At 46.0% G+C, this 26,328-nt stretch overlaps 1 protein-coding gene across 2 annotated transcripts in view; it reads right to left on the minus strand.

The window, feature by feature from the left end:
* Window positions 1-26,328, minus strand: part of DSCAML1 (DS cell adhesion molecule like 1) — a 352,803-nt gene that overhangs the window by 324,330 nt on the left and 2,145 nt on the right. For both annotated transcript variants that reach the window (XM_033121166.1, XM_033121167.1), the window contains exons 2-3: window positions 12,499-12,816; window positions 8,997-9,143 (exon numbers count right to left, since the gene is read on the minus strand). In XM_033121166.1, coding sequence (XP_032977057.1) covers window positions 8,997-9,143; window positions 12,499-12,816 — 465 coding nt within the window. The remainder of the gene's footprint in view (window positions 1-8,996; window positions 9,144-12,498; window positions 12,817-26,328) is intronic.

Here is a 26,328-nt window from a genome sequence, read left to right on the forward strand (position 1 = left end):
AAATAAATAAATAAATAAATAAATAAAACAAAATGAGGATAGTTTAAGGGACCTCTAGTACACCATCAAGCATACCAATATTTGCATCATTGGGGTACCAGAAAAAGATGAGAGAGTAAGGAATTGAAAACCTATTGGAAGAAATAATGATGGAAAACTTGCCTAACCTTGCAAAGGAAATAGACATACAAGCCTAGGAAGTGCAGAGAGTCCGAGATAAGATAAACCCAAAGAGATCCACAGCAAGATACATCATAATTATAATGCCAAAGGTTAAAGACAAAGACAGAATCTTAAAAGCAGCAAGAGAAAAGCAGTTAGTACCTCCAAGGGAGCTCCCATAAGACTGTCAGCCGATTTCTCAACAGAAACTTTGCAGGCCAGAAGGGATTGGAACAAAATATTCAATGTGATGAAAAGCAAGAAACTACAACTAAGAGACGTCATCAAAATGGCGGTGTGAGGTGAGCCTCTGGAAATCTCCCCTGGAATTTACAACAAATTGAACAACTATAACTCCACAAAGGACTCCCTGCACAGCAAACAGGCAAGATGAAGAGGCTCACTACTGAATTCACCAAAAGGTGGGCAAATTGTGCGAGCAGGGGAGGAGGGAAGGGAGAAGTGCAGACACGGGGCCCTGTGGACGCAGAACACAGACCTAGCTCAGTGCTCTGGGCTTGCTGCATCCCGGAACTACCGCAGTTGTGGGAGAGGGAAGAACTTGAACTGTTAGGGCTCCGTTTAGGGCACACAGAGCTGAGGGGACAGCATATAACACGGCTGAACCCAACACTCACGGCAGAGGCCTCGGAGAAAAGACTGAGGGAAGAAGGCTGAAAACGGTGGTTTAAGCCCCCACTGCCGCAGGGAACGGAAGCCTTAGGCACTGAGACCAGCCGTCCCCTCTCTACCCTCCTAGAGCTCGCCCTGCCCCCACCTGCCCAGTGCTAGAAGCAGAACAGTAGCAGTGTCAGATGAAAAGAACAGAATATTTGCAGTTCTGAGAACTGTGGTCTGCAGTCACAGATTTGCAGCCCAACAACTTCCGGCAAAGGGAAGGGAGCTGTGGAAGCAGGACTGTCTGTGGTGATAGTAAAAGCCATTGTTCTGGGCCACCTCTCACAACTCACCCCGCCCCTCTCCCCACCTATCTGGGTGGATCCCTGCAGGAGTAAACAGAGCTGCTGAAACACACAACCTCTAAATATGGTGCAGGAAGAGCTTTGGAACTTCAAAAGCTCTCCACATCCCCACACGGATGCAGTGCCCTATGACCCAGGCAAACTGTTAACAGAGGAGAAGCCCACCTTCCAGGGAATCCCCCCATTGTTTGAGAAGCTGGAATAGTGCAGAGAAAACATAACACTACAGTGTGAGAGAGAATAAAAGGCTGCAGTCGGAGAGAAAATAAAACATTCTACCAACACGTACTGGAAAAAAAAAGAAAGACCTCTTCCTATCAACCTGTTGCAGAACCCACTCCTGTAGATGCCTAGGAAGAGGAATAATAAATCACTAATTGCCATGAATAACCAAGACAACAAGAAAGCTCAGAAAGAAAGTGAAAAGTGTCCAGAAAAGGAACTTAAAGACATGGAAATATGTGACTTAAATGACAGAGAAGTCAAGATTGCAGTTCTCAAAAAACTAAACGAGATGCAAGAAAACACAGACAGGCAGTATAATGAACTCAGAAACACAATCAAAGAACAACATGAACATTTTACCAAAGAGATTGAAATTTTAAAAAAAGAACCAAATAGAATTTCTGGAGATTAAGAACTCAATAGAAGAAATTAAGAATGAAATATCCAGCTTAGGTAATAGAGTTGACCGAATGGAGGAAAGAATCAGTGACATCGAAGATAGAAATCTAAAAACGATACAGATGGAAGAAGAAAGAGACTTGAGACTTAAAAGAAATGAAATAACTCTACAAGAACTTCTGACTCCATCAGAAAGAGCAATATAAGAATAATGGACATACCAGAAGGAAAAGAGAGAGAGAAGGGAACAGAGAGTATATTCAAACAAATAATTGATGAGAACACCCCAAACTTGTGGAAAGAACTGGATCCTCAAATCCAAGAAGCAAATAGAACACCTAATCACCTCAACCCCAACAGGCATTCTCCAAGACACATTGTATTGAAGCTGTCAAACATCAATGACAAAGAAAGAATCCTCAAGGCAGCCAGGGAAAAGAAGATAGTAACCTACAAATGAAAGCCCATTAGATTATCATCAGATTTCTCAGCAGAAACTCTACAAGCCAGGAGGGAGTAGAACCAAATATTCAAACTATTGAAAGAGAGAAATTATGAGCCAAGAATAATATACCCAGCAAAAATATCCTTTAGATATGAAGGAGGAATAAAGACCTTTCCAGACATACAGAAGCTGAGGGAATTTTCTAACCTACACTACAAGAAATACCAAAGGAGGCTATTTGACCACCATCAACAGGGACAATTTGTGCCAACCGAAACATAAAAAGGGGGAGAGTAAAGGCCTGAACCGGAATATGGGAATGGAGAAAGTAAGCATGCTGAAGAAAATGGAATACTCTAAATATCAAACTTTTTTTTACATAAACTTAATGATAACCACTCAAAACAAAAAAACAAAACAAAAAAAACCCCCACAAATCCAGAACTGAAATATATACTGTAATAAAAGAAGAAACAGAGGGAAACATCATAGAATACCACCACACAGAAATAATAAACAACAACAAAAAGGCAAAGAAACAATGCAGACACAGTCTTACCAGAAAACTAAAGATAGAATGATAGGAAATCCTAACATGTCAATAATCACCCTAAATGTAAATGAAATGAACTTACCAATGAAAAGGCACAGAGTAGCAGATTGGATGAAAAAACTAAACCCAACCATATGCTGTCTCTAAGAGACACATCTCAGCTACAAGGAGAAGCATAGACTCAAAGTGAAAGGGTGGAAATTGATACTCCAAGCAAATGGTATCCAGAGAAAATCAGGTGTAGCTATACTGATATCAAATGAAACAGACTTCAGGGTGAAAAAGGTAACAGGAGACAAAGATGGACATTTCATAATGGTAAAGGGGACTATACAACAAGAAGACATAACAGTCATCAATATTTATGCCCCCAATCAGGGAGCACCGAAATATACCAAGCAACCACTAATGGAACTAAAGGGAGAAATTGACCAAAACACAATTATACTAGGGGATCTAAATACGTCATTGACAGCTGTGGATATATCATCCAAACAGAAAATAAATAATGAAATAACAGCCCTAAATGACATTAGATGAAATGGACATAATTGACATATATGGAGCACTTCATCCTAAAACATCAGACTATACATTTTTTTCTAGTGTACATGCAACATTCTCAAGGATAGACCATATATTGGGACATAAAACTAGCCTCAGCAAATTTAAGAAGATTGAAATTATACCAAGCATATTCTCTGATTACAAGGCTTTGAAATTGGATATCAACTGCAAAAAGAAAGCAGGAAAAACCAGAAATACATGGAGATTAAACAACATACTTTTAAAGAATCACCGGGTCAAAGAAGAAATTAGTGGAGAGATCAAAACATACATAGAAACAAATGAGAATGAAAATACATCCAACCAAAACTTTTGGGATGCAGCAAAAGCAGTGTTAAGAGGGAAATTCATATCATTACAGGCCTATCTCAAGAAACAAGGAAAATCCCAAATAAACAACCTCATGTTACACCTTAAAGAACTAGAAAAAGAAGAACAAATGAAACCCAAGGTCAGCAGAAGAAAGGAAATAACAAATATCAGAGCAAATCAGAGCAGAACTAAATGAAAAAGAGAACAAAAAGACAATAGAAAAAATTAATGTGACAAAGAACTGGTTCTTTGAAAAGATTAACAAAATTGACAAAACCTTGGCTAGACTCATTAAGACATGATGCGATATATAGAAAACCCTAAAGACTCCACCAAAAAGCTATTAGAAGCAATCAAAGAATACAGTAAAGTTGCCGGCTACAAAATCAACATACAAAAGTCCATTACATTCCTATATACTAACAATGAAATCTCAGAAAAAGAAATAAAAACAACAATTCCTTTTGCAATTGCAGCAAAAAGAATAAAATACCTAGGAATAAACTTAACCAAGGATGTGAAAGACCTGTATGCTGAAAACTATAAGACATTTTTAAAAGAAATCGAAGAAGACACAAAGAAATGGAAAGTCATTCTGTGTTCACGGATTGGAAGAACCAACATAGTTAAAATGGCCATATTACCCAAAGCAATATACAAATTTAATGCAATTCCCATCAAAATCCCAATGGCATTTTTTAAAGAAAAATAACAAAAATCATCAGATTTGTTTGGAACCACCAAAGACCCCGAGTAGCCAAAGCAATCTTAAGAATAAAGAACAATACTGGCGGTATCACACTCCCTGACTTTAGCTTGTACTACAGGGCAACAATAACCAAAACAGCATGGTATTGGCAGAAAAACAGACACATAGACCAACGGAAGAGAATTGAGAACCCAGAAATAAAACCACATATATATGGACAGATAGTTTTTGACAAAGAAGCAAAAAACATACAATGGAGAAAAGACAGCCTCTTCAATAAATGGTGCTGGCAGAATTGGAAAGCCATGTGCAAAAGAATGAAACTGGACTGCTATCTGTCACCATGTACCAAAATTAATTAAAAATGGATCAAAGACTTAAGCATAAGACCTGAGACAATAAACTGCATAGAAGAAAACATAAGTACTAAACTTAAGGACTTTGGGTTCAAAGAGCATTTTATGAATTTGACTCCAAAGGCAAGGGAAGTAAAAGCTAAAATAAATGAATGGGACTATATCAAATTTAAAAGCTTCCGCACAGCAAAAGAAACCATCGACAAAATAAAGAGGCAACCAACTGAATGGGAGAAGAATTTGCAAACAGTGTCTCCGATAAGGGGCTAATATCCAAAAAATACAAGGAACTCATGAAACTCAACAACAAAAAAACAAACAACCCTATTGAAAAATGGGCAGAGGACCTGAAGAGACATTTCTCCAAAGAGGACATACAAATGGCAAATAGATATATGAAAAAACGCTCAACATCACTAATCATCAGAGAAATGCAAATAAAAACCACAATGAGATATCACCTCACCCCAGTCAGAATGGCTATCATCAACAAGACAAATAGTAACAAGTGTTGGAAAGGCTGTGGAGAAAAAGGAACCCTCATACACTATTGGTGGGCATGCAGACTAGTGCAGCTGCTATGGAAGGCAGTGTGGAGATTCCTCAAAAAATTACAAATAGAATTACCATATGACCCAGCAATCCCTCTCCTGGGTATCTACCCAAAAAATCTGAAAACATTTATCCATAAAGACACGTGTGCTCCAATGTTCATTGCAGCTTTATTTACGGTGGCCAAGACATGGAAACAACCAAAATGTCCTTCGATAGATGAATGGATAAAGAAATTGTGGTATATATACACAATGGAATACTATTCGGTGGTAAGAAAAGATGATATAGGACCATTTGTGACAACATGGATGGATCTTGAGATTATAATGCTAAGCAAAATAAATCAGACAGAAAAAGCAGAGAACCATATGATTTCACTGATGTGTGGTATATAAACCAAAAACAACAAAAGAACAAGACAAATGAGAAACAAAAACTCATAGACACAGACAATGGTTTAGTGGTTACCAGAGGGTAAGGGGGGTGGGAGGTGGGAGATGAGGGTAAGGGGGATCAAATATATGGTGATGGAAGGAGAACTGCCTCTGGATGGTGAACACACAATGGGATTTATAGATGATGTGATACAGAATTGTACACCTGAAATCTATGTAACTTTACTAACAATTGTCACCCCAATAAACTTTAATTTAAAAAAAAGAAAAGGAAAAAAAGAAACTACAACCAAAATTACTCTATTCAGCAAAACTACCATTTAGAATCAAAAGACAAAGAGCTTCTCAGACAAGAAAATCTTAAGGAGTTCATCACCACCAAACCAGTATTACAAGGAATGTTAGAGAGACTTCTTTAAGAAGAAGAAAAAGAAGGGGGAAAAAAGGTCAAAAATATGAACAGTAAAATGGCAATGACTATATGAGTATACCTATCAAAAATTACTTTATATGTAGGTGGATTAAATGCTCTAATCAAAAGATAGGATGGCTGAATGTATAAGAAAACAAGACCCTTACATATGCTGCCTACAAGAGACCCACTTCAGATAAAAAGACACACAGAGACTGAAAGCAAAGGTATGGAAAAAAATATTTCATGAAAACAAACAAACAAACAAACAAAAAACTGGGATAGTAATACTTATAGCAGACAAAATAGACTTTAAACCAAAAGCTATAACAAGAGATAAAGAAGGACCCAGTAATCGTACTTTTGTGTATTTAACCAAAGAAACCCAAAACACTACTTCAAAGAGACATACACGCATACATCCATATATTCATTGCAGCATTATTTTCAATAGCCAAGATATGGAGGCAACCTGGATATCCATCAATAGATAAATAAAGAAGAGGTAGTACATATATACAATGGAATATTACTCAGCCATAAAAAAGAACGAAAAACATGGATGAAACTAAAGGGTATTATGCTGAGTAGAGTAAATCAGACAGAGAAAAACAAATGCCATATGATTTCACTTATATATGGAATCTAAAGAACAAAATAAACAAACAAAACATAAACAGACTCATAGATACAGAGAACATTTTGATAGTTGCCAGCTAGGAGGGGGGATTGGGGGGTAGGTTAAAAAGGGGAAGGGCTTAAGAAATACAAATTGGTTGTCACAAAGTAGTCATGGGGATATAGGGTATAGCATTACGAATATAGTCAATAATATTGTAATAACTATGTATGGTGTCAGGTGGATACTAGATTTATTGGGGTGATCACTTCCTAAATTATACAAATGTCTATTCACTCTGTGACCTGAAACTAATATAATATTATATGTCAATTCTAATTGAAAAATAAAACAATTATTTAAAAAATTAAAAAGAGCAGAGTCTGAGCAACAGACCTGGGTTCAGACCCTGCCACTCTGCTCATTAGATGTGTGACACAGGAGAAGTTATTTTACTTCTTTGAGCTTCAGTTTCCTCTTCTGTAAAGTAGACGGGGAGGAAACACACTTATGGACTTTTTGTGAGGATAGAAATGAGATCATACATGAAAGTTTCTTAGCCTAGTGTCTGGCATATAGTAAGCACTCACAATTTATTTTTATTATTATTTTAATGAATATAACTCAGTCCATAAACTCAAGTGTATAAGAGATACCACTGTTCTTTAAATCATCTTCAATCTGATTCTGTTGTACTGACACGACATTCAGTCTCCAACATTATTGCGGCTTCCCCCAGAGAAGTGCCAGGGTCCAGGGTCTCTCTGGCACTCACCAGCCCAGTGTTCTTGCCTGCATGGTCCCTTTGGGTCCAGGGCTGTGCACTTCATGCCTCATCTGGATACAAGAACCCTGGTCTCTCAGTCCCAGATCCCATGGAGCCACACACAGTCACCCCTGTGGGTTCCAATCACTTCCTACAGCACCATTCTTGTCTCTGGCATTCATTTGTCTCCTATGTATTCATTGCCCTCAGAGTCTCTCCTCCCCAGCCAGAGCACCCATCCTAACCTTTTGTGTTCGCTATGGTTTTACAAAAGGCAAAAAGAGCAGCTATCTTCAAGTAGCTTTGCGTTCCTGTCCCAGGACAAGAAGTTCTGAGGTCAGAAGATATAATGCCCTGGCCATCTTCTTATAAAAGTGCCAAGAGCAAAACACAAATTATTGTCTTGAAAAAAGTATTCTGTCACATTAGCTATAAATATACCTAAGCATTGGTTCTTCTTCTAGCTAGACACTGGAACCACCTAAAGAGCTTTATACCTGCTGGTGTTCATTTTCCACTCTTAGGGATACTGACTGGGGGCTTCACCAAAGCTTCAAATGTGTCACAGGATTAAGAACCCCTGCTTTACAGGTTTCATGCACAAAAGTCTGTCTTCCCCAACTGACCTGAGAACCTTAAGCAACTAGAATCACTTCATATGACTAGTGATGGGACATAAATGCTGGAGGGGCTGTCAGAGAGCAGTGGGTCAAGTTCCTCCCTCCGTTTTACAGAAAGGAAAACCAAAGTCCTTGGTAGAGAAAAGAAGACAAGGTAGCCAAGACTCTGCAATGTACCAGGATGAAGGGAGGGATGCTGAAATGAGGTAAGAAACCACAGTTCTGTAACTGGAGGCCTCGAGGCATTTTGAGGACTTGAGGTCCACTCTTGAGGTTTCTAGATCTGTTTTCATGTTGAAGGGACAACCCTGAATAGGAAAAAGGAACCGATAATGTAAGTCTTTTGATCACAGCAGGTGTAACAAGGTGAACTGACAACATGGTTTTTAACCTCTGCTCCTATGCCAGGCAAGGAGCGAGGCCAGCTAGAATTCTGATGGAGTCTTTAGCCAACTCATGAAAAGAAAAGATCCATGTGGTCCTAAGAGAATTCGGTCTTCGTTGCTGTGGTCATTCAGTGAGGAGCATGAACCACAGACCTGCCTCTTGGCGTCTTCCCACAACCTTTCACAAATAAGGTGCTTCCAGCCTTGCCTCCCATCCTTAAGGGCAAGGGCAAGCAAATACCCAGAGGTCAGCAAGGAGGGGGACGCCCTCCTCTGGTTGTGTCTGATGGGAGCTTTGCACACCCAGCAGAGGCTGCTGGCACGTGGACTTTCACATCCCACACAGAGATTACCCAGCCAAGAACAAAGACTTTTTTTTTTTTTTTGCCAAACCATCACCAAAACAGTAACAAATTGCTCACCAGAACCAACCTCAAGATCTCTGTGAGCTCAACAAGCCACTCAGCACCTCTGCTTTATCTCTCTCCCATCCCAGCCCTCCCGTCTGCATGTCCCCACAGTTCTTTCTTACCTGGGATGATGGAGACTGTGTCCTTCTCCCAGGACACGACGCTAACATATTCCTGCACTGAAGAGGGGATGAGGCACTTGAAGACGGCCACGTTTCCACGCATTGACCTTTGATCCTCCACCCGGACGGTGTAGGGTTCCCTGAAAACTGCAGAGAGATGGCGGGCGGGGAAGATGATGGTGTCACAAGGCTGAACTGGGACGTGGTGGGGGGCCCAAGAAAGCCAGCTCAACTCCCTCAGCACCCCCGGTACTCAGTCTCCATCACGTCCTCTCCCCACCTTCCACCCCCCCAGCCCAGAAGTCCCTGCCCTGACCTAGTCCTGCCTGTGACTCTTCCCCAGCAAACTCCTCCCTGCTCCTCCGGGCAGCCCACTCTCCCTCTGACATATCCAGCCAGGCTCTGCAAGACCATAAACCCAACTGCTAACCTTTCCAGTTTCCGTGAGTATTACACGGTATACGATTGTAAGGACCTTGAGAGCGGCACCTAAGCCCTGCACTGTGATCAGATTCAACACGGGGAAGCATGGGTGATTGGGTGATAAGGAAATATGCTGGAATTCCTCGCAGGAAACCAAACTCGATTTCCTACATTATTCCTGGGCCCAGGGTGGCAGTAGTTTTTGCCACAGTGACCATAAATTACCAAAATAAAAACTGACACATGATCTAACAACAGATTTTTGTGAAACTTCAATGTGAAAAGCAGTTTGGGAAAATGGAGTGTATAAACAGAACTTTCTGGAGGGCTTAGTGGTTTTATGGGGAAGAATATTTGAAACTATCTTTGTCTCGGAAAATGAAGAGCCCCAGAGACACAGAGAGTCTCAAAAATTCTCGAAAACAAAGCTTCATTGCTGCTTTCTCCCACCTCCTGAACTGCCTACACCTGAACCCCAGCCTTGCCTCTGCCTTCAGAACTGTCCCTCCCCCCACAGTGCAATGGAGGCCTCCTGCCGTGGTCCCAGCACTGGTTCCTGGGTGTTGTCACTTGCAGCCACTCTATGTATCAGGTCCCATGGGTAGGCTGGCCCAGACTTAGGGGCAGGGCCGAGGGGCCTGGCCTCTCGGGGCCTCTCCCTTTTCCTCCTCTGCTTGGCCTCTTCCAGGGGCTCACTCCATCCTTCCACCCCTTGTCTGCCAAGCAGAACTGGAGCATCCAGAGCCCCACTGCCTACCGACCTTGTACCTCAGCAGGCACCTGGGCAGCATGCTCTCCTGCTCTGCCTGCCATGGTTGCCAGGGCGACACTCAGGGCCCAGCAGCCCCTCCGGCTGTGCACCTGCAGACCCTCTGGCTTCATCAAGAGCCTGTTAATTGCCGTGTTTCCAGTTTGGTCAGCTGTGCCCAGCCCTCCCCAGGTCTTTATTCTTCCCCAGCTCAGTTTTGTGGCTGTGACGGAAAGAGATACAGGAGAGGAGCGGAGGGAGGCACTGCAGCTGGTCTCTGTGGAGCCATGGTCTGCCCTTTCGTGGCTTTGGGCATGGCACTGCCTGCGGATGTGAGAGGCACACTGAGGAAGCTAAGGAAGCCCCGGAAGGAAGCGGAGAGGAGCAGGGGAAAGGGCTGGGATTTAGGTGCACACTACCCGGGATAGTGCCAGGGAGCCAGCAGAGGCCAGTGGTTAAGAGTGTCAAAAAACAGGCCCTGACTCCTCCTCTGAGCAGCTGAGTGACCTGGGCAAGAACTAGTTAACCTTTTGGAGCCTCAGCCTTCTCATTTGTAAAAGGAAACAACGATAATAACTAATAATAATAATAAGGGCAGCAATGCAGAAGGCCTGGCACATGAAAAGCACTGCAAGAATATTGGGTGTCATCATAGCTGTATCTCTGTGATTAACTGGCTATGTGCCCTTGGGCACGTGTCTTAACCTTTCTTTGTCTTAGTCCCCTTATTTGTAAAAAACACTTTACAGGATCACATCCTAACTCAATAAGGGTATGCAACAAGAAATGTGACATCACTTCCTCATACCCCAGTCCTTCAGCCTCCAATTCCTGGTCTCAGGGCTCCCCGACTGGCCTATGGTGTTGTATCAGGGAAACAGTGCAAAGGACCTACTCCTGAAAAGTGATTCCATGGGAAGCCCCAGAGGTGATGCTCTGAGCATGGCCTTAGCTTCTAAGAACTCACACTCTCCCCACAAACAAAATGGGATGTACTTGTGAGAGGCACTGCTGAGCCAGAAGGACCCAAGGAGTCAGAGATCTTGCAGGATCTGTCACTCGGCATGCAGGTTGGGAGGCTCCCCCAGAACTCACTCTCTTCTGCCAGGAAAGAGGGTGCGTCTAAGGCCTCGTGCCACTGCAGTGAGCGGGCTAGAACACGACCTGTCCTCTCCCACCCAAAAGGCTCTTCTAAGAAAAGCCTTCCCCACACTCCAGTGCTTTCTTACTATTTGAGGCACATCTTAACGACTGATGATGACACACCAGCGCATCGTAACATCCTTGTGAAGAGGAGCTGATGTAAGCCATTCTGTGCCTCCAAACCTAACCCAGAAAAATGAGACATTCTGTTTCCTTTACAGAGACCATCTGAGAAACACTCGCTTCCTTGACTCCATCAACTCTTCCAAGGACCAAAATCCTTCACTGCTAAGAGTTTTCCATCATGAATTTTACCTCAATGCCTGTTTTCTGAGATATAGTATACTCAAATGTCCATCAACAGGGTAATGCATAAGTCAAGCACGGTATAGTTGAACAACAGAAGACTATACAGCGATGAGAATGAACGCCCTACACCTATGCACAGCCGTAGGGGCAAATCCCACGAACATCCTAGTAAGCAAAAGATTCAAGAACATACCTACTGTAGGACTCCATTTAAAGGAAAGTGCAAAACTCAGTAGTGTCAGAAGTCAGGACTGTGGTTTCCCCGAGGGGAGGGTGACAGAAAAAAGCATGAGAGGGGCTTCTGAACTACTGATACTGTGTATCCTGATGTGGACATCAGTTAAACTTTGTGAAAATTCATCAAGCTGCATATGTAGAATATAAAGCACTTCTCTTTATATAGTCTATTTCCATAAAAAGGTGTTTGTTTTTTAAAGAAACTCGTTGGGTGTTTCCCACGAGTCAAGCACTGACACGAGCCCCTCCTTTAGAGGAGTGCTGTCTCATTTAACCATCACAGGTAGTGATGGACAGGGTGGGTACCACTGTCCACTTTGCAGATGAGGAGCCTGGAGCTCAGAAAGGTGTGTTCTCCGCTGAGGACACACACGAAGTGGCAGAGCTAAGAGGCCAGAGAGCGACCAAACTTTCCTTGAGGGGCTGACTTGTTTTCACTGTGTGTTCTTTATTCCACATTGCTCATAGTAGTTCTACTTTGCTATCCAACTCTGACTAATGCAACGAAGGGCTGCCTTTTTCCAAGCCTCCCCGCGCAGCGTGTTACACACGCATGTCCCCAGGGAGGGTGCCGCCCGCTCCCCCTTGCCTCCCTCACACGGAGAGCCCCGTAGCGGAGCCGGCGTCTGGCCCCTCGCCTACCAGCTTTGACGCGGATGTCGGGGCTCCGGATCTTGCCGGCAGCGTTCTCCGCGGTGCAGAAGTAGTCATTGTCGTGGATAAAGCTATTGAAGGCGGAGGGGGAGAAGGGGTAGAGCTGCAGCGTCCCGTTGGCATGGACGTGCCGGATGTGCGGCACGTCGTAGATGTCGTCCCCCGTGGCCAGGTACCATCGAAGGGCCGCGCTGGGGGAGCCTGCGGCAGGGCAGGGCACCACCACCCCCACGGAGCTGGAAAAGGTCACCTGCTGCAAGGAGTCATTTACAAAGTAGAGGCTGGTGCCGACATCTTCAGGGCGGGCTGCAGGGGAGGCGAAGGAGAGAGGATGCGTCCGTCAGCCGGGCGCCAGTAAGACCCTCACAGGCCAGGACACATGCAAAGCCCACAGCACGGAGGCTCCGGCGCCAGTCGTCCAGTCAGCACCTGGGGAGGACTGACTGTACGTACGCCAGGCGCCGGCAAAGGTGAATAAGGGACAGTGCCTGCCCACAGAAGCTTCCAGCCTAGCACAGAAATAGCAAAAGCTAAAAATCTCTCACCACGGAGAGAGGTGGCCACCACTCTGCTATGGGGAAAGCTCTGACGCCACGGTCCACTACGGGTCCCCACACATCAGGAGGCACACTGAAATTGCTTAGATAATAAATATTTATTGAACAGCTACTATACACAGGCAGGTTCACACCCATTACCTCTGTTCATCTGTTCAGCCCTGACAGGAAATGGTATCGCCTCTTTTTTATCATTTCCTTTCACATGCTGAGAATGGTTATGTGATTTGCCTGAGATGACACAGGCCAGTAAGCAACAGAATTGAAATTGAGACCCTTGCCCCTAACGAGGATCTTAGTGCACTTCCTATCATACCATAGCTGTAAGGTCAAAGGTCAAAGATCATGTTCAAAGAAGAATAGCTGCAGGAATTGGGGATGGTCGCCTGGAAGATAAAAGACTGCAGGAGGACTTGAGAGCTGTCTTCCACCTCTGGAGGTTGATTTGGACAATGCATAGTCCCAGAGCGCTGAATGAGAACCACTGGTATTGTGGGCGGAGAAATTCGAACTTGGGAGCGAGACTGACTCAGGTTCTAAAGCTGGCCCTGACATGACCGACTGTGGACTTCCCTTCCCCTCTCTGATCATTTGCTCCTTAGCTTGTGAAATACGGGGAGGATGGACAAGGCTGTAAGACCCGTACATTTCTGACATGTTGCTATTGCAACACATTAGCACACGAAAGAACGTGCTCACAATTGTAGCTACTTGGCAACGACAGGGCCGCCTGAGAGGGAGGACAGCCGTCTGCAACTCTCATCTCTGCATAGGACCTCAGTCCTTCCTGCTTTTATGGGAAGCAGCTCTGACTAGTGAAATCAGGGTCCTGCCTCCCTACTAAGGAGCCTGCCCCCTTAATAAGGGCCACCTCTGAACAAATGGAGGCAAACCTAGAGGAAGAGAGAGCCTGGTCCCAGGTCTCCAGCTGGAAGCCACTCCCTCTCCACCAGGAAGATCAAGGAGCAAACAAACCACTCTGCTGCTTGTTTAAAGAACATTGCAGGAGACCCAACTTGACCTCAATTTCCACAACTTTATGGCAAGGGGGAGGGCCCGCATCTGGACTATATTAATATTCTTGGCTTAACTCTGAGCCGAGCCTCCAGGGAGAATATACCAGGCAGCTCATTGAGGGAGGCCATTAAGCCTCATTGGTCAGAGCAATTCACATCATCTCATAAAAAGCCGTGATGAAGCCATTAGCAGCGGTACTGCAAAACACACTCATGCGCTCCTTGCTGCGGTGTCAGGGGCGTCCTCTTAGCAGCAAATGCATTTGCTGTCGCCACCCGGCACTGCACCCTTAGTGGCCGAAAGGATCTTGGCAAGGAGGAGAAGCATTGCTTTTCCATCCTTTTCTTCACACTGCCTCCTCTCTGACAGTCCCGGTGTTGGTGGTTGAGCAAGTCTTTTCTGTGGAAGAGGAAAGTGGCCCCTCCAGGGACCCTCAGAAGCTCAGAGCATGCCCAACTCGCAGTGCCTAGAGTATTCTTCAAGATCATGAAATCGTACCGCTTCACAGGGAAGCAAACCAAGGCTTTGGAAGGCTTCTCTTAGGATCCACACTTACCAGGTTCCCCTTCCACGAGCCTGCTCACCTTCTGAAAGACTTCTTTATTGAGAGTAATTCAACAAATATTTATTAAGCATCTTACATGCCAGGTACTGTTGTAAGCACTTTACTTATATATGACCTCTTTTAATGTTCCCAACAACCTTATGAGGTAGGCACTATTATTATCCCAGTTTACAGATGGGGAAACCAAGGCACTGAGAGATCAAAGCAACTTACCCAAGACCACAGAACTAGTAAGTGAGGGCTCCGAGATGCAGACAGAGGTAATCTGAACCCAGAGTCTGATTTCTTTTCTTAACCATTAGATAATTGTAACCACTGCAGTAGTAAAGAGGGGACATTCAACTTCCTCAAACACCACCTGGCTACCAAATTCCATATTCGAATGGCCAGGAACATACCGCGAGTGCATGCATACACACACACACACACACACACACACACACACACACACACTCCTCCTGGGAGGGGCCCCTGTTGGACTTGACATTTCAGACAACGCTTAGCCTGTGGGAGCAGGGGACATCACTCTGGGGTTCTGGGTGCTTCCTGAGACAACCTAGTTAATCAGACTCCCTTACTATGGCAGCTTTATGGATTTAGGGAGCCAAAATCCATCAAGGAACAAAAAGACTCTACTTTGAGCCTGATAAATGGACTTAAGAAGCTCAGAAAGATTCCTGACGAAGAGGAATTCAGAAATTGTCTGATTCAAGGGACAGGGTAAGAAAATCTTTAAGGATAAGTATGATGTAGCCTCAGTTATGATAACACCAGTAGCAATAACAAAAGCCACCTCGATTTCACTGTTAACTACAGGCCAGGCTCAGTCCTAGACCCATTATAGCTGTTATCTCACTTAACCTTCATGACTCCCTAGGGAAGTTATTATTATATTCCCATTTTACAGATAAGGAAATTAAGATTCATAGTCCAATAACTTACCCAAAGTCACACAGATTGTAAGTGCCGGAGCTGGGACCAGAACCCAACTTGACCTCACTCTCAGAGCCTGGGGAGGGCACTGCTCTATTGTATGGAACACACTGAAGACAAATCAAAACACAAAATCTGGTTTTCCAGGCTGGGTTCCCCTCCCCATCATTTCTTACATCCCGACCCCACCCCGAACACACATTCCTAGGCTCCTCTCCCGGCTATAAATCTATTCCACCCTCGCCTGCCCAGACAGCCCCTTTCCTCGGCCTACCTCCCCTCCCAGCAGAGCATCGGCCACAATGACAACAGTTGGAGCCTTCCTGCAGTGGCTCGGATCCTGCCAGAGCCAAGGACACAGGGTTCTCAGCAACTACAAATAGGTAGATTTAATTGATGAATTGACTGGGATTGTCCAGCCACCTGTCAGGGCTGATGAAACTGCAGATTTATAGCAAAAGGAGAGTAGCCTCATATTTCTCCCACCCCAGGATGTGAGCTGCTGTCTTCTGAGTCTGGGGGAGCTGGAAAGGATTAGACAAACCATTCATTTCTGCTTACATCTCTGACAGTGTATTGCCATCATGAAACATCACCCTCAGGTGTAAAACAATAGCATTTTGCACTTATGTTGGGCTCATATTTTACCATCACAAGGCACCTGTCAGCCCAAAATGCAGAAGCCCTTCAATAAACATTAATTTAGCCTCACCTGACCTGCCAAGAGAAATGAGTGAGCAAATCCAAGGGGAAACTGAGGCACTGACCACCTCAAATCTCTGGCACATGCCAAGATGAAGGCTGGCACGAGGGCACCAGTGAGTGGCTGCAGCAGCAATGGGTATGTGCAGTCACCCTATCACAGAAGGGGAGGATTTAGGACCCGAGAGCCTCACTCTGACCTCATGGAGTCTGGCGTGGCCGTTGTGGTGAGGCTTTCCCTCCTTCTCAGGCTCCTGTTTGAGTCTTCGGAGCAGTGACAAAGCTTCAGCAAGCTTTGAGAGGAACATGTGGTACAATAGACAGAGCCCTGGGATCAGTCTGACATAGGCCCTCTGGGGCTCACCCCTGACCTGCTGTGTGACCTCAGGCAAGCCCATTAGCCTTTCTGAGCTTCCAAGTCCAAAGGGGGAGGATTGTACCATCTTACCTGTCCCCTGGGGCTGCCCAGCAGGTGAAAGAGAATGTGAAGGAAATTGATTCCCCATAATGAGGACGTGTGACTGTGAGGGAGGGGGTTACTATTCCTGTCCCAGCAGTACCCCCAGGGGGCCAGGGGGCCTAGGGTGACCAGGGCACAGCTCCCCTCTGCAACCTGCAGAATTCCAAACCTTTCCCATCCCTACTTGCTCTCACCTGACTCCTGCACGCATCAATGCCCTCTTCTCCCTGGTCCTTTCTGATCCAGGGACTAGGAAAGACTTTTGTTCCACATTCTCAGCAGGACCCCCCGCAGTGGTGGAAGACAACATATACAAGGGAGAATGGCCCCACCTGCCAGGAGCTTGTAAAATGGAGCACAGGAAAGAGTTAACTCACAGCCCCAGGCAACGTGCAGGAAGGGCTGAGTACCCCTTCAGATACTGGGAGGGGAAAGTAAGTTACTCAGCTGAGAAAAAGCTTTCGAAATGGGGGCCTTGAGCTGAGCCTCGAAGGAAGATCTGAATGAAGACACTCCTCGAAAAAAGCCTAAACAATGACTCAGTGACAGGTAAGGATGCGGCGTGTGTGGGGGAACCCTACAGAAACTTACCAGGCAGGAGCACTAGTGGGACTGGGGAGAAGAGGCACAAACTGCTGGATTGACACGGTGGAAGGCCTTGGGGAGGTTTGCAGGCTTCTTCCCCGGTGCACATTGAATCATTGCCCACGACGGCAGTGACTGAGATGCGTCAAGTTCTTGTAGCCCTCTGCCTGACTTCATTCTGGCCATACACTCATTCCCCTGAAGGCTTATTGGCCTGGCGATGGTACAGAGTTCTCAAAAGAAAGGAGACTAACAATGATTGAGTGGCTACTGTGCCAGGCACTGGGCTTATGTGCTTCAAGGGCATTCTCTCATTTAATCCTCACACAAAGGTACTAGGTGGGTCCTGTCAGTCTCATTTCCAGGTGAGGAAGAAGAGGCCCAGGGGGAGAAATTCTCCAGGATCATACAGCTAGCCGGAGACAGAGCCAGTTTCAATCAGGGTCTGTCTGGTTCCCAAGCCCCTAAGTATTTTCCGTCACAACGCTGAAGGGTTCAAAGTTTGGGGCCTGATGAGGTTTCTCCTTCACTTCTTTTCTGGAAGCCAGTCCTAATTTGGAAAACAAATCTTTGGACAGGAAACTCCTACTTTCCCCTTAAATCCCAGCCATCATCCCAGCTCGCTCTTCTCTCTGCAGACAGAACCAGGTGTATTTACAGAGAGAAGGAGAGGCGGGGGTACACTTCATAAATTAAGAGAGAGACATTCAGATCAACAGCAATGCTTCTTCTGGTCAAAGGGGGAAAGAGATTTTTAATAGAAAATGGAAGTTATGGGCTTGGTTGTAATGTGACAGACGCCCAGACTTAAACCCATTTAATCTTTTCCGCCGTTTAACATTGAGCACCACCCCGATGCCGTGTTTCATAAAACAGCCTCCAAATCGCTAGGAGATTAGAAGTATAGAAATAGCACAGTAATATTTTTAAACCAGAAATCGCCCCCAGGCATTTGGGCTGCCCCCAGGGTCACTGCTGAAATCTAAATATCCATTGCATCAATTCACTTGCTCTCCCTCCATGTCTGGCCATCGGGATTAGTTTGTTGAAGGAAACTGGACACCCATGTATTCAATACCTATAAGCCCCCAAGGGTTGGGATATGGGTATTTCACCAACTGAGGCTTCCTACCAGGTTGAATTATCCCCATGTCATCATCTCTAATCATTGTAAATGACAACCCGATGGGACTGAAATATTAATACCTCACCACATCCACAGGGAGAAGTGAGTCATTTTGTTCTCTTCCTTTAAAATATTTACTCATCTCATTCACTGGACTCTTCATCTAGGAGCATCTGCCAGTGCTCAGGCCCCTGCAACACCCCTCACCCAGATAAGCAAGAGCCTGAAGGGGGTATCCATGCTTAGGCACAGCAAGCATGGATGAGGGGAAGCAGGGGGTCTTCAGGGGAGCAGAGGGCAGGAGGAGTGGTCAGGGCTCCCCTGCAGGTCTGTGAGCTCTGTGTCTTAGTCACTATTCTGTTCCCTGGATCTAGCAGAGCATCGGGCACTTAGCACAGTGGTTAATCACCAGACTCTGGTGTCAAGCTCCCCAGGTATGAATCTCTGCTCTGCCACTTATAGGTAGTGTAACTTCAGGCAAGATTACCCCATTTCTCTGTGCCTTTGTATCCCCATCTATAAAATGGAGGTGACTGGATCTACCTCAAGGGTTGTTAAGTTGGATGAGTTAATATGTATAATGGTTTCTGGTGACATAAGTACCTGGCACCACCTAAGCATTTTTTTGCTGTTGTGCTAAGTACTGTCATTACAGCAGGCAAGCAGTTAGTATTTGTGAAATAAATATCCCATGACAAATATTTACCTCTCACCTACAATAATAATAATAATAATAATAATAATAATAATTAATAATAATAACTTAAGACATTACTATGTTTAAGAATCACCTGGAGAGCTTGTTTAAAATGCAGATCCACCGGAAGACATTCACCAAGTCTGCCCTGGTGTCAGAAAACTATTCCTGATGCAGGTGCTCTGTCTACAATCAAAGTAACGTTCCTCAGGGAAACAATAGATTTGCCATACTGGACTTCAGTATCACCTTTCCCAACAAAAGACAGTTCTCCTGGGCTTGGCTGACAGGACCTTAGCATCACAGTAACTTAATTTGGTGATCAAATTAACAAAACAATAACGGTGTAATCAACAACAAAGCATTGCATAGCCACACCCACGCCTCACATAGAGCTTTTTATGCACATGTGGCCTGTGAGGTTTCCTAGATTAATTTGCAACGTTGATTACTCCACTGCATTTCCAAACAAAGCCTTTTACATCAGATGTATTATTTGTCTTCACTCTGATTGTTTTCTTCCCACAGCTGGAAAAACTGAGTCTGGAGAGGATCCCCCAGAGGGACCTCAGCTCAACCCCCACGTGCATTCAAAACCCAAACCTTCAGGAAACGTGCCCTTTTGTGTGTTCCCACCTTGGAGACAGTCTGAGTCTAGACCCTGGGGAGGAGAAGGGCGAGGCTTTCCCTCCTTGCCTGAGAGCACTTACAGGCAATCAGAGTTGGTACTTCCCTGGGACAAGATGGAGCCGCTGAGCCGAGTCCCATGCCCTCTGGGGGACGCTGCCCCTCAAACCTGGCACGCCTGCTTTACCACTATCTTCACCATGACTATGGCCACCATTTCTTTTTAGCATTTGTTTTGTACCAGGCACTGTAAGAAGCGCTTTACTTGCATTACAGTGCATTTAATCCTTACAACAAGTCTTCAACGTAGCTACTGCACAAGACCACATTTTACAGATAATAAAACAGGATCTTAGAGAGGGCAAGTAATTTCCTAAAGTTCCACAGTTAAGCTGCATTTCAAACCCAGGCCTCCCTTACCGGGGGCTGCATTACTCAATGGGCACACTACATTCTAGACTTGGACTGTCTCCAGGGTGTGAACATACCATATGGGGGTTTTCTGATGAAAGAGAGCAATTTTGGGTATGAAAATTCTGAGTTTTTGGGGACTGTCCCAGACATTACACATTTCATCCTTAGTACATCTCGTCCCACCCACCCCAACTAAATGTCAGCAGCCCCCTACTCCAGTCATTGACATACCAGAAACACCCTCCCACCCCCCCAATTTCCAAACGCCACCGGGGAGGTGGTCCTACCCCAATAAGAAGCACTGCTTCAGTGTCCAAGTGCTCCACCTCTGTCCATCAGAAATATGGTTTTTTTTCTTTTGTCCTTTTTCTTTTTTTTTTTTTTTTACAAAATTCTTAGCACAAACATAGTTCCTATAAGCAGCAACCAGAAACCTATGAAACCCAAGAAAGATCAGTCATCTTTCAACCTACAAGGCCCCCTCACCATTGGCTCCAGGAGAAGTTATGAGCAACAGCTGACAGTCAAACAGACTCTTTAATCTTCCAGACCCTTCCAGACAGGGCCTGTCAAAGGAAGGCCCCTTGTGGCCAGAGAGGTCTTTCTAGGGAGTTGGCTCAGACAGCACAGTTGTCCCCAGAGATTCCTAGATTTAGATTGTTAATGCTTGAGGGACTTAAGAGATTATTTTGTCCAATCTCCTCCATTTACAGATGGAGAGAGTGAGGCCTAGAGAAGTAGAGTGATTCAGCCCAGGTACACAGCTAGCCAGTACCCTGGCTAGGACTAGATCCCTGTCTCCACCACTCTTTCAATTCTGGCCAGTACACTTTCAGAACCAGCAACCCAGGAATGGAGGAGCGGCAAGGAGAAATGAGACGACATCTATGAGGGAGTATTAGAGGAACCAGGGAAACTGGATGCCCAGAGGAGAGGACTCAGACGGGCAGCACATTTGTCTCCAAGTGGTCACATGCTTGTCAAATGGAAGATGCTGCACCTAGATCCGTGTGGCCTAAAAGGTGGAACGAGGGCCAGTGAGCAGGAGGTACAAGACCAAGACAAGGTTTGGCTGATTCTAAGGATGAGCTCGGTAATAGTCAGAGCTACATGACCAGGTGGGAGCTGCCTTGAAAGGAAGGAATTTCCTGTGGCTGGAAGTGATGGAGCAGAGGGAGAACCACTGCTGGTGGGAAAGCTGCAGAGGGGATCAGGCATCTGATTAGGGGATGGACTCCACGTCCTCAAAGGTGCCTTTCAACCTGGAAGAATTTTACCCACCACAGTCACTCCAAAGTAAGTCCTCTACCTCTCATACCCCCAGAGCAGGTCTCCCACCCTCCCCAGATCCCATAGCTCTGGAAGGCCACCCTAGAGGCAGGGTGTCCGTGAATCAGCAGGATTCTTAGGGTTTGGATTCCAGTAATTGTTGTCACCCCAAATGAGATTACACAAGGTGGGACCCAGAGCCTACTGCTCTTCTCACAAGACTGAGGAGAGTCCCTGCAGGGAGAACCACCCTCAGCAAAGGGTGTCCAGAGGACTATGGAGAAACTTGCATCTTAAGACCTAGGGAGGGAGCCACGGGAGGCTCTTCCATTCCCACTGGGCACGGGGGACACAGGGGAATCTGCCAAGTCTGCTTCAAGAAGACTGTTGCCAGCCTGGCTGTGCCTCATCAGCTGTTCCCGTGTTGATGAAAAGCAAAGGCTAGGAAAATTCTCCATATGCGGGTGGCCTAGGGAGGGGGAGACAGCCACACACAGCTGTGAGACCTTTGTTGTCCCTGTATGATGAAATGACAGTAATTATACCTCACATTTCAGTAGAGCATTTAAAAGGCTGAAACTAGTTTTTGCTGTGGTTTTTACATGTGTGTGTTTATATGTTGTCCTGTTCAGTTTACAAAGTGTTATCACATGACATACAGTTGTATGATCCCATCCTTCTTACACACATGCAGTAACAACTGCTCTGTGGGACAGTCAGGACATCGGTGATTTTGCCCATTTTACAGATTAGGAAATAGAGGCATGGAATCATAGGTAATGTCCCTAAATTAGACAGGTTGAGCCTTGTTTTCTGGGTCCATGAACAATGCTCTTTGCAACACACACACACACACACACACACACACACACACACACACACACTTCAATGGATACGTAACTAACATTTAAATAATTTATTCTTAATGAAGTTGGTGACCTTGGAAACCGTCAATGCAAATGTCATGCAGAGCAAAGATACAGGGAGGTAGGTCAAGGGTAGCTGAACAGATCAGGGGAGTAGCAGCTGGGTGGCAGGCGTGGTACCCAAGGCTAATGCTGTTCACGCTAAACTAGCACTGGACAAACATCTGTTAAACAGGGTACACAGGCTGTTGTGCTCGCAGCCTTCCCCATAGGCCACAACCTGCCATAGGCAGCACTTGACTCTGGGTCACGCGCTGTTTCTCTGTGGCCGCCTGGATCACGGAGAGAGGACTCGTCCAGGGAACTCCAAGGTCATGGGCTGTCAAAGGTGTTCACTATACACAAAACTACCTGAAAAACAGCGAGATTCATCCCAGCAGGGAGAGACACAGAAAGCCATTCAGCTACAATGCATGGTGGCTCACCCTGTATGACCAATTTACACAGGCTTTATGGCATTAAATCCAGATATCTCTTACTCCGTCCAACCAAGGTGGAGACTTCACAACCAATCAATCCCACCCTTAAATCTAAGTCTGAATGCAACCTCCGCCCTTGCCTTTCCCACAGCTATCAGTAGCCATGGCCAGGAAAGGGAGTTTACTGGGCTCCCCAGGGGCACTCAGGTGCCTGCATGGCTTCAGCTATCTTGCTGAGGATGAGTCCTGCAGGCGACTCAGCCAGGTGATAGAAGGAAGCAGTGGTGCCCCTGCCCTGGCCATCTTTCAGTCTTTCTTATTGGTACAAAGTCTAAGCCAGTTGGCTTGGCCAAAACTGGCTCATTAATACAACTGCTTGGGACAGGACTTAATGTATTTTGGGGTGGGGGCAGAGGGAGGAAAGTGGGAGCATTGCAGGAAAAAAGAAGAGGTCTAATGTTAATTGAGCACCAACTATGCTCTTCATATGCATTATCTCCTTTAGGCTGGAGAAAGTGAGGCTCAGAGAGGCCAAAAGTTACATACATACCAAGTAAGTGCAGAGCCAGGATGTGAATGAAGGGTTTGCCTTGACTCCAAATTTCCACCACACCAGTGAGTTACAATCTTTTTTATTTTTCTTCACAACTCCACTATATAAGATGCTCTGTTTGAAAGAATTGGGGGGAGCTTCAGCTTTGCCCGTTGGCCCTCCCCACCTCTACCTCCAGCCATTCCCTATGGCTCCACCCCACATCCTTGGGAACCTCTGTGAGCTCCGGGTGGACCCGCGTCCTCCCGGATCATTAGATGTGCAGAAAAACACTCTGGGAGGCCTTGGAGCTGCACCTGCCGGGCAGGATTTGCTCAGGGCCCCAGAAATGCAGACAAAACCATTCCTGAAGCTTCAATCCCGCTGCAAGCTCCTCAGTTGGCTCCCTGGGAAGGAGCACTCCAGCTGCCCTGACGTGTTTACTCCTCTAGCACCAGTCCTAACCCTTAACATACCCTTCCCGCGATGACCACAGTGCCTGCCTTCCCACTGCCCCCAGTGGGACACCGCACATGACTGGAGCAGCTTCGACAGCAGGAGAATAAAAAGGCTGCTTCTCTATCCCTAATGTCTCAGAGGCCACAACCCCTCCCAGCTGGATGTTGACAAACCGGGAGGGGAAAAGAGCATTTTGCCTCACTTCGTACACCCCTCCATGAGCAGCTGCTTCTCCACCTACTGACTACAGCCCTTAGCACCCAGCTTCTGCTGTTTCGGGGGTGCGCTCACCAGAAGGTTTATGTTGGTCCTATTCCCACAGCTTATGTGTCCCTCTCTTCACCCTCTTCTTCTTCCTACAGCACTAGAGGGATAATCCACACCCCAAGTTTGATCTGCCTTAGGGTGTCTCTGCCCACTGAAAGCCATCCCACCCCAACAGTGAGCTCCGAGGCTGCCTAGCTCAATGAAGAACTCAGTGCTGAACCCCTGCAGGCCTAAAACTCAGAGGCAAGAGAGACACACTACCAGAAACACCCGTCCTTCTCCCCACTCCTGTCTCACCCCCATTCCACACTAGAAAAAAGCCACTGCCTGGCTGCTACTGAGGCTGGGATCAAGATGCTACTCACAGAAGGCAAGCTGCTTGGCCTGGCTAGGTGAGGATGCAAATCTGAATGCAAATTAGATGTAACTCCGGGGCCTGCCCTTGGGTTCCTTGCACCCTGCCATCTCTGCTGCTTGTGGCTCAACCCATTCAGGAGCTTGGGTGCCAGCTAGAATCTACTAGGTTAGGGGCTGAGGAAGCACTTCAGGAGCTGGGGGCTCTTCCTCTTGAATGCTTCAAATGTCCTCAAGAAACACCTCCTCCCAGATCACGTAGGAGGGAAGAATATTCCAGCCTGGCATCCGTACCCCCGAAAAAACCTCTCCAAAAATCCACCTTCCCTTGAACTCATCCACAAATAAAATCATCTTTCACCAGGCATAGCAGGAGACCAATCAAGTCACAAGGACGGAATTCCTGGCAACATGGAGAAAGTAAAGTCTGCACCCTTCTGTCAAAGGCCAACAGCCCATTAGATGCTCTGGGCAGACCCCCACCCTATGTCTGGGGGCTCCCAGCCTGTCTGTTTTGGGGGCTTGCTTCTTTAGCAAAACATCGCCTGGCCAAACCCCCGTTTGCCTGCCCACCTCCTTCCCACCCCTCAATCTAAGAGAAATAAGCCTCTCCAGCCAATCTCCTGGGATCTGCTCAACTTAAGCGCTGCCTTTGGGTCAACAGCTTACTTGCTTTTTGTTTCTAATTGAGCTCCCCATTCTGCTGCAGAAATGTATTTAAGGCAGCTGACTTTGATGCCCAGAAATACGAAGCATCTGAAAGGTTGCCGAGCATCATGGCAGTTCATTCTTTCCCATGTAATTCTAGTGGCCGGAGCCTCTCTGCCCACCTGCCCCTCCCCAGTGCTTACTGGTCTTTCACCTGCTTCCCCAAGTTGTATTTGCCATTTCAAGATTTTAAAAACACATTCCCCCAGTGCCCCCCCTTTTAATTAGACACTGAACAGAGTATTAGAGATTTTCTTAATGGCTTGACGAAGGCTTTTAATTTGGTTTTCAAGAGAGAAGGACCATGAGTCCCCATCCGAGAGGCTGGGGTGGGAAATGAAAAAATCAATGCGACCCATTATTTTGGCTTTTAGAAAACAGGAATTTTTAGTGCCGGGGAAGCTTGTTCTTTTACACAGTAAAAATGCAAATGCAGGCAACACAGATGCTGGCACGCTGGATGTAACAACGTTGAGAGCTTCACTGGGGTTCATCTGGCTGCCTAAACCTGGATTTGTTTTGGCAATAATAAGGCAGTTATTGGACACCCGATAACCGATTATTAAAACACCTTCCCAGTTCAGTTCTGGGGAATCAGTCTGAGCTCAGGCTTCATCAAAAAAAGGTATTTTGTGAGGAATGGAAATAACAGAAGCTTAAAACACATTCAATAACTGCTTAATTCCATCCAGAGGACGAGCCATCTCATCTTGTTTTCTCCTCCTCTCTCTCTGCCTCCTCCCGCTCCTCACAGATGGACGTACAAATTATTGCAGGGGGATATTGTTTTCTGTAACAGGCTTGAACATTCACATTTACATTTTCCTTGGTGCCGCGGGGGTGACTGGCAACAGGAGAGAAAAATACACTACACCCCATCTTCCCTGCTCACCCGCATCACATCTTCCCCTAGCTGCCTCCGCCACCCCTCACCACCATGCCACCCCAAGCAGAACAGGCCCTAGACACCAGCCTGGCACCTAAGACCCAATTAAGGCACGAAGGAAAAGAAAGGCCTGTCTGGCGAGTCACCCTGGCACCCAGCACAGATGCTGGAGCCACTGAATGGCAGGGGTGCCAGGGCTCTGCAGACCAAAAGGCCACTTGGGTGCTGCCTCACCTGGCACCTCCAGCTCACCTATAGGCCCAAGGCCAGTGGCAACTTCCTTCTCAAGTTGGAAAGGATTTTGCCCCTCAGGAT

Source organism: Rhinolophus ferrumequinum, chromosome 11, assembly GCF_004115265.2.
Source record: "Rhinolophus ferrumequinum isolate MPI-CBG mRhiFer1 chromosome 11, mRhiFer1_v1.p, whole genome shotgun sequence".
Lineage (NCBI taxonomy): Eukaryota > Metazoa > Chordata > Mammalia > Chiroptera > Rhinolophidae > Rhinolophus > Rhinolophus ferrumequinum.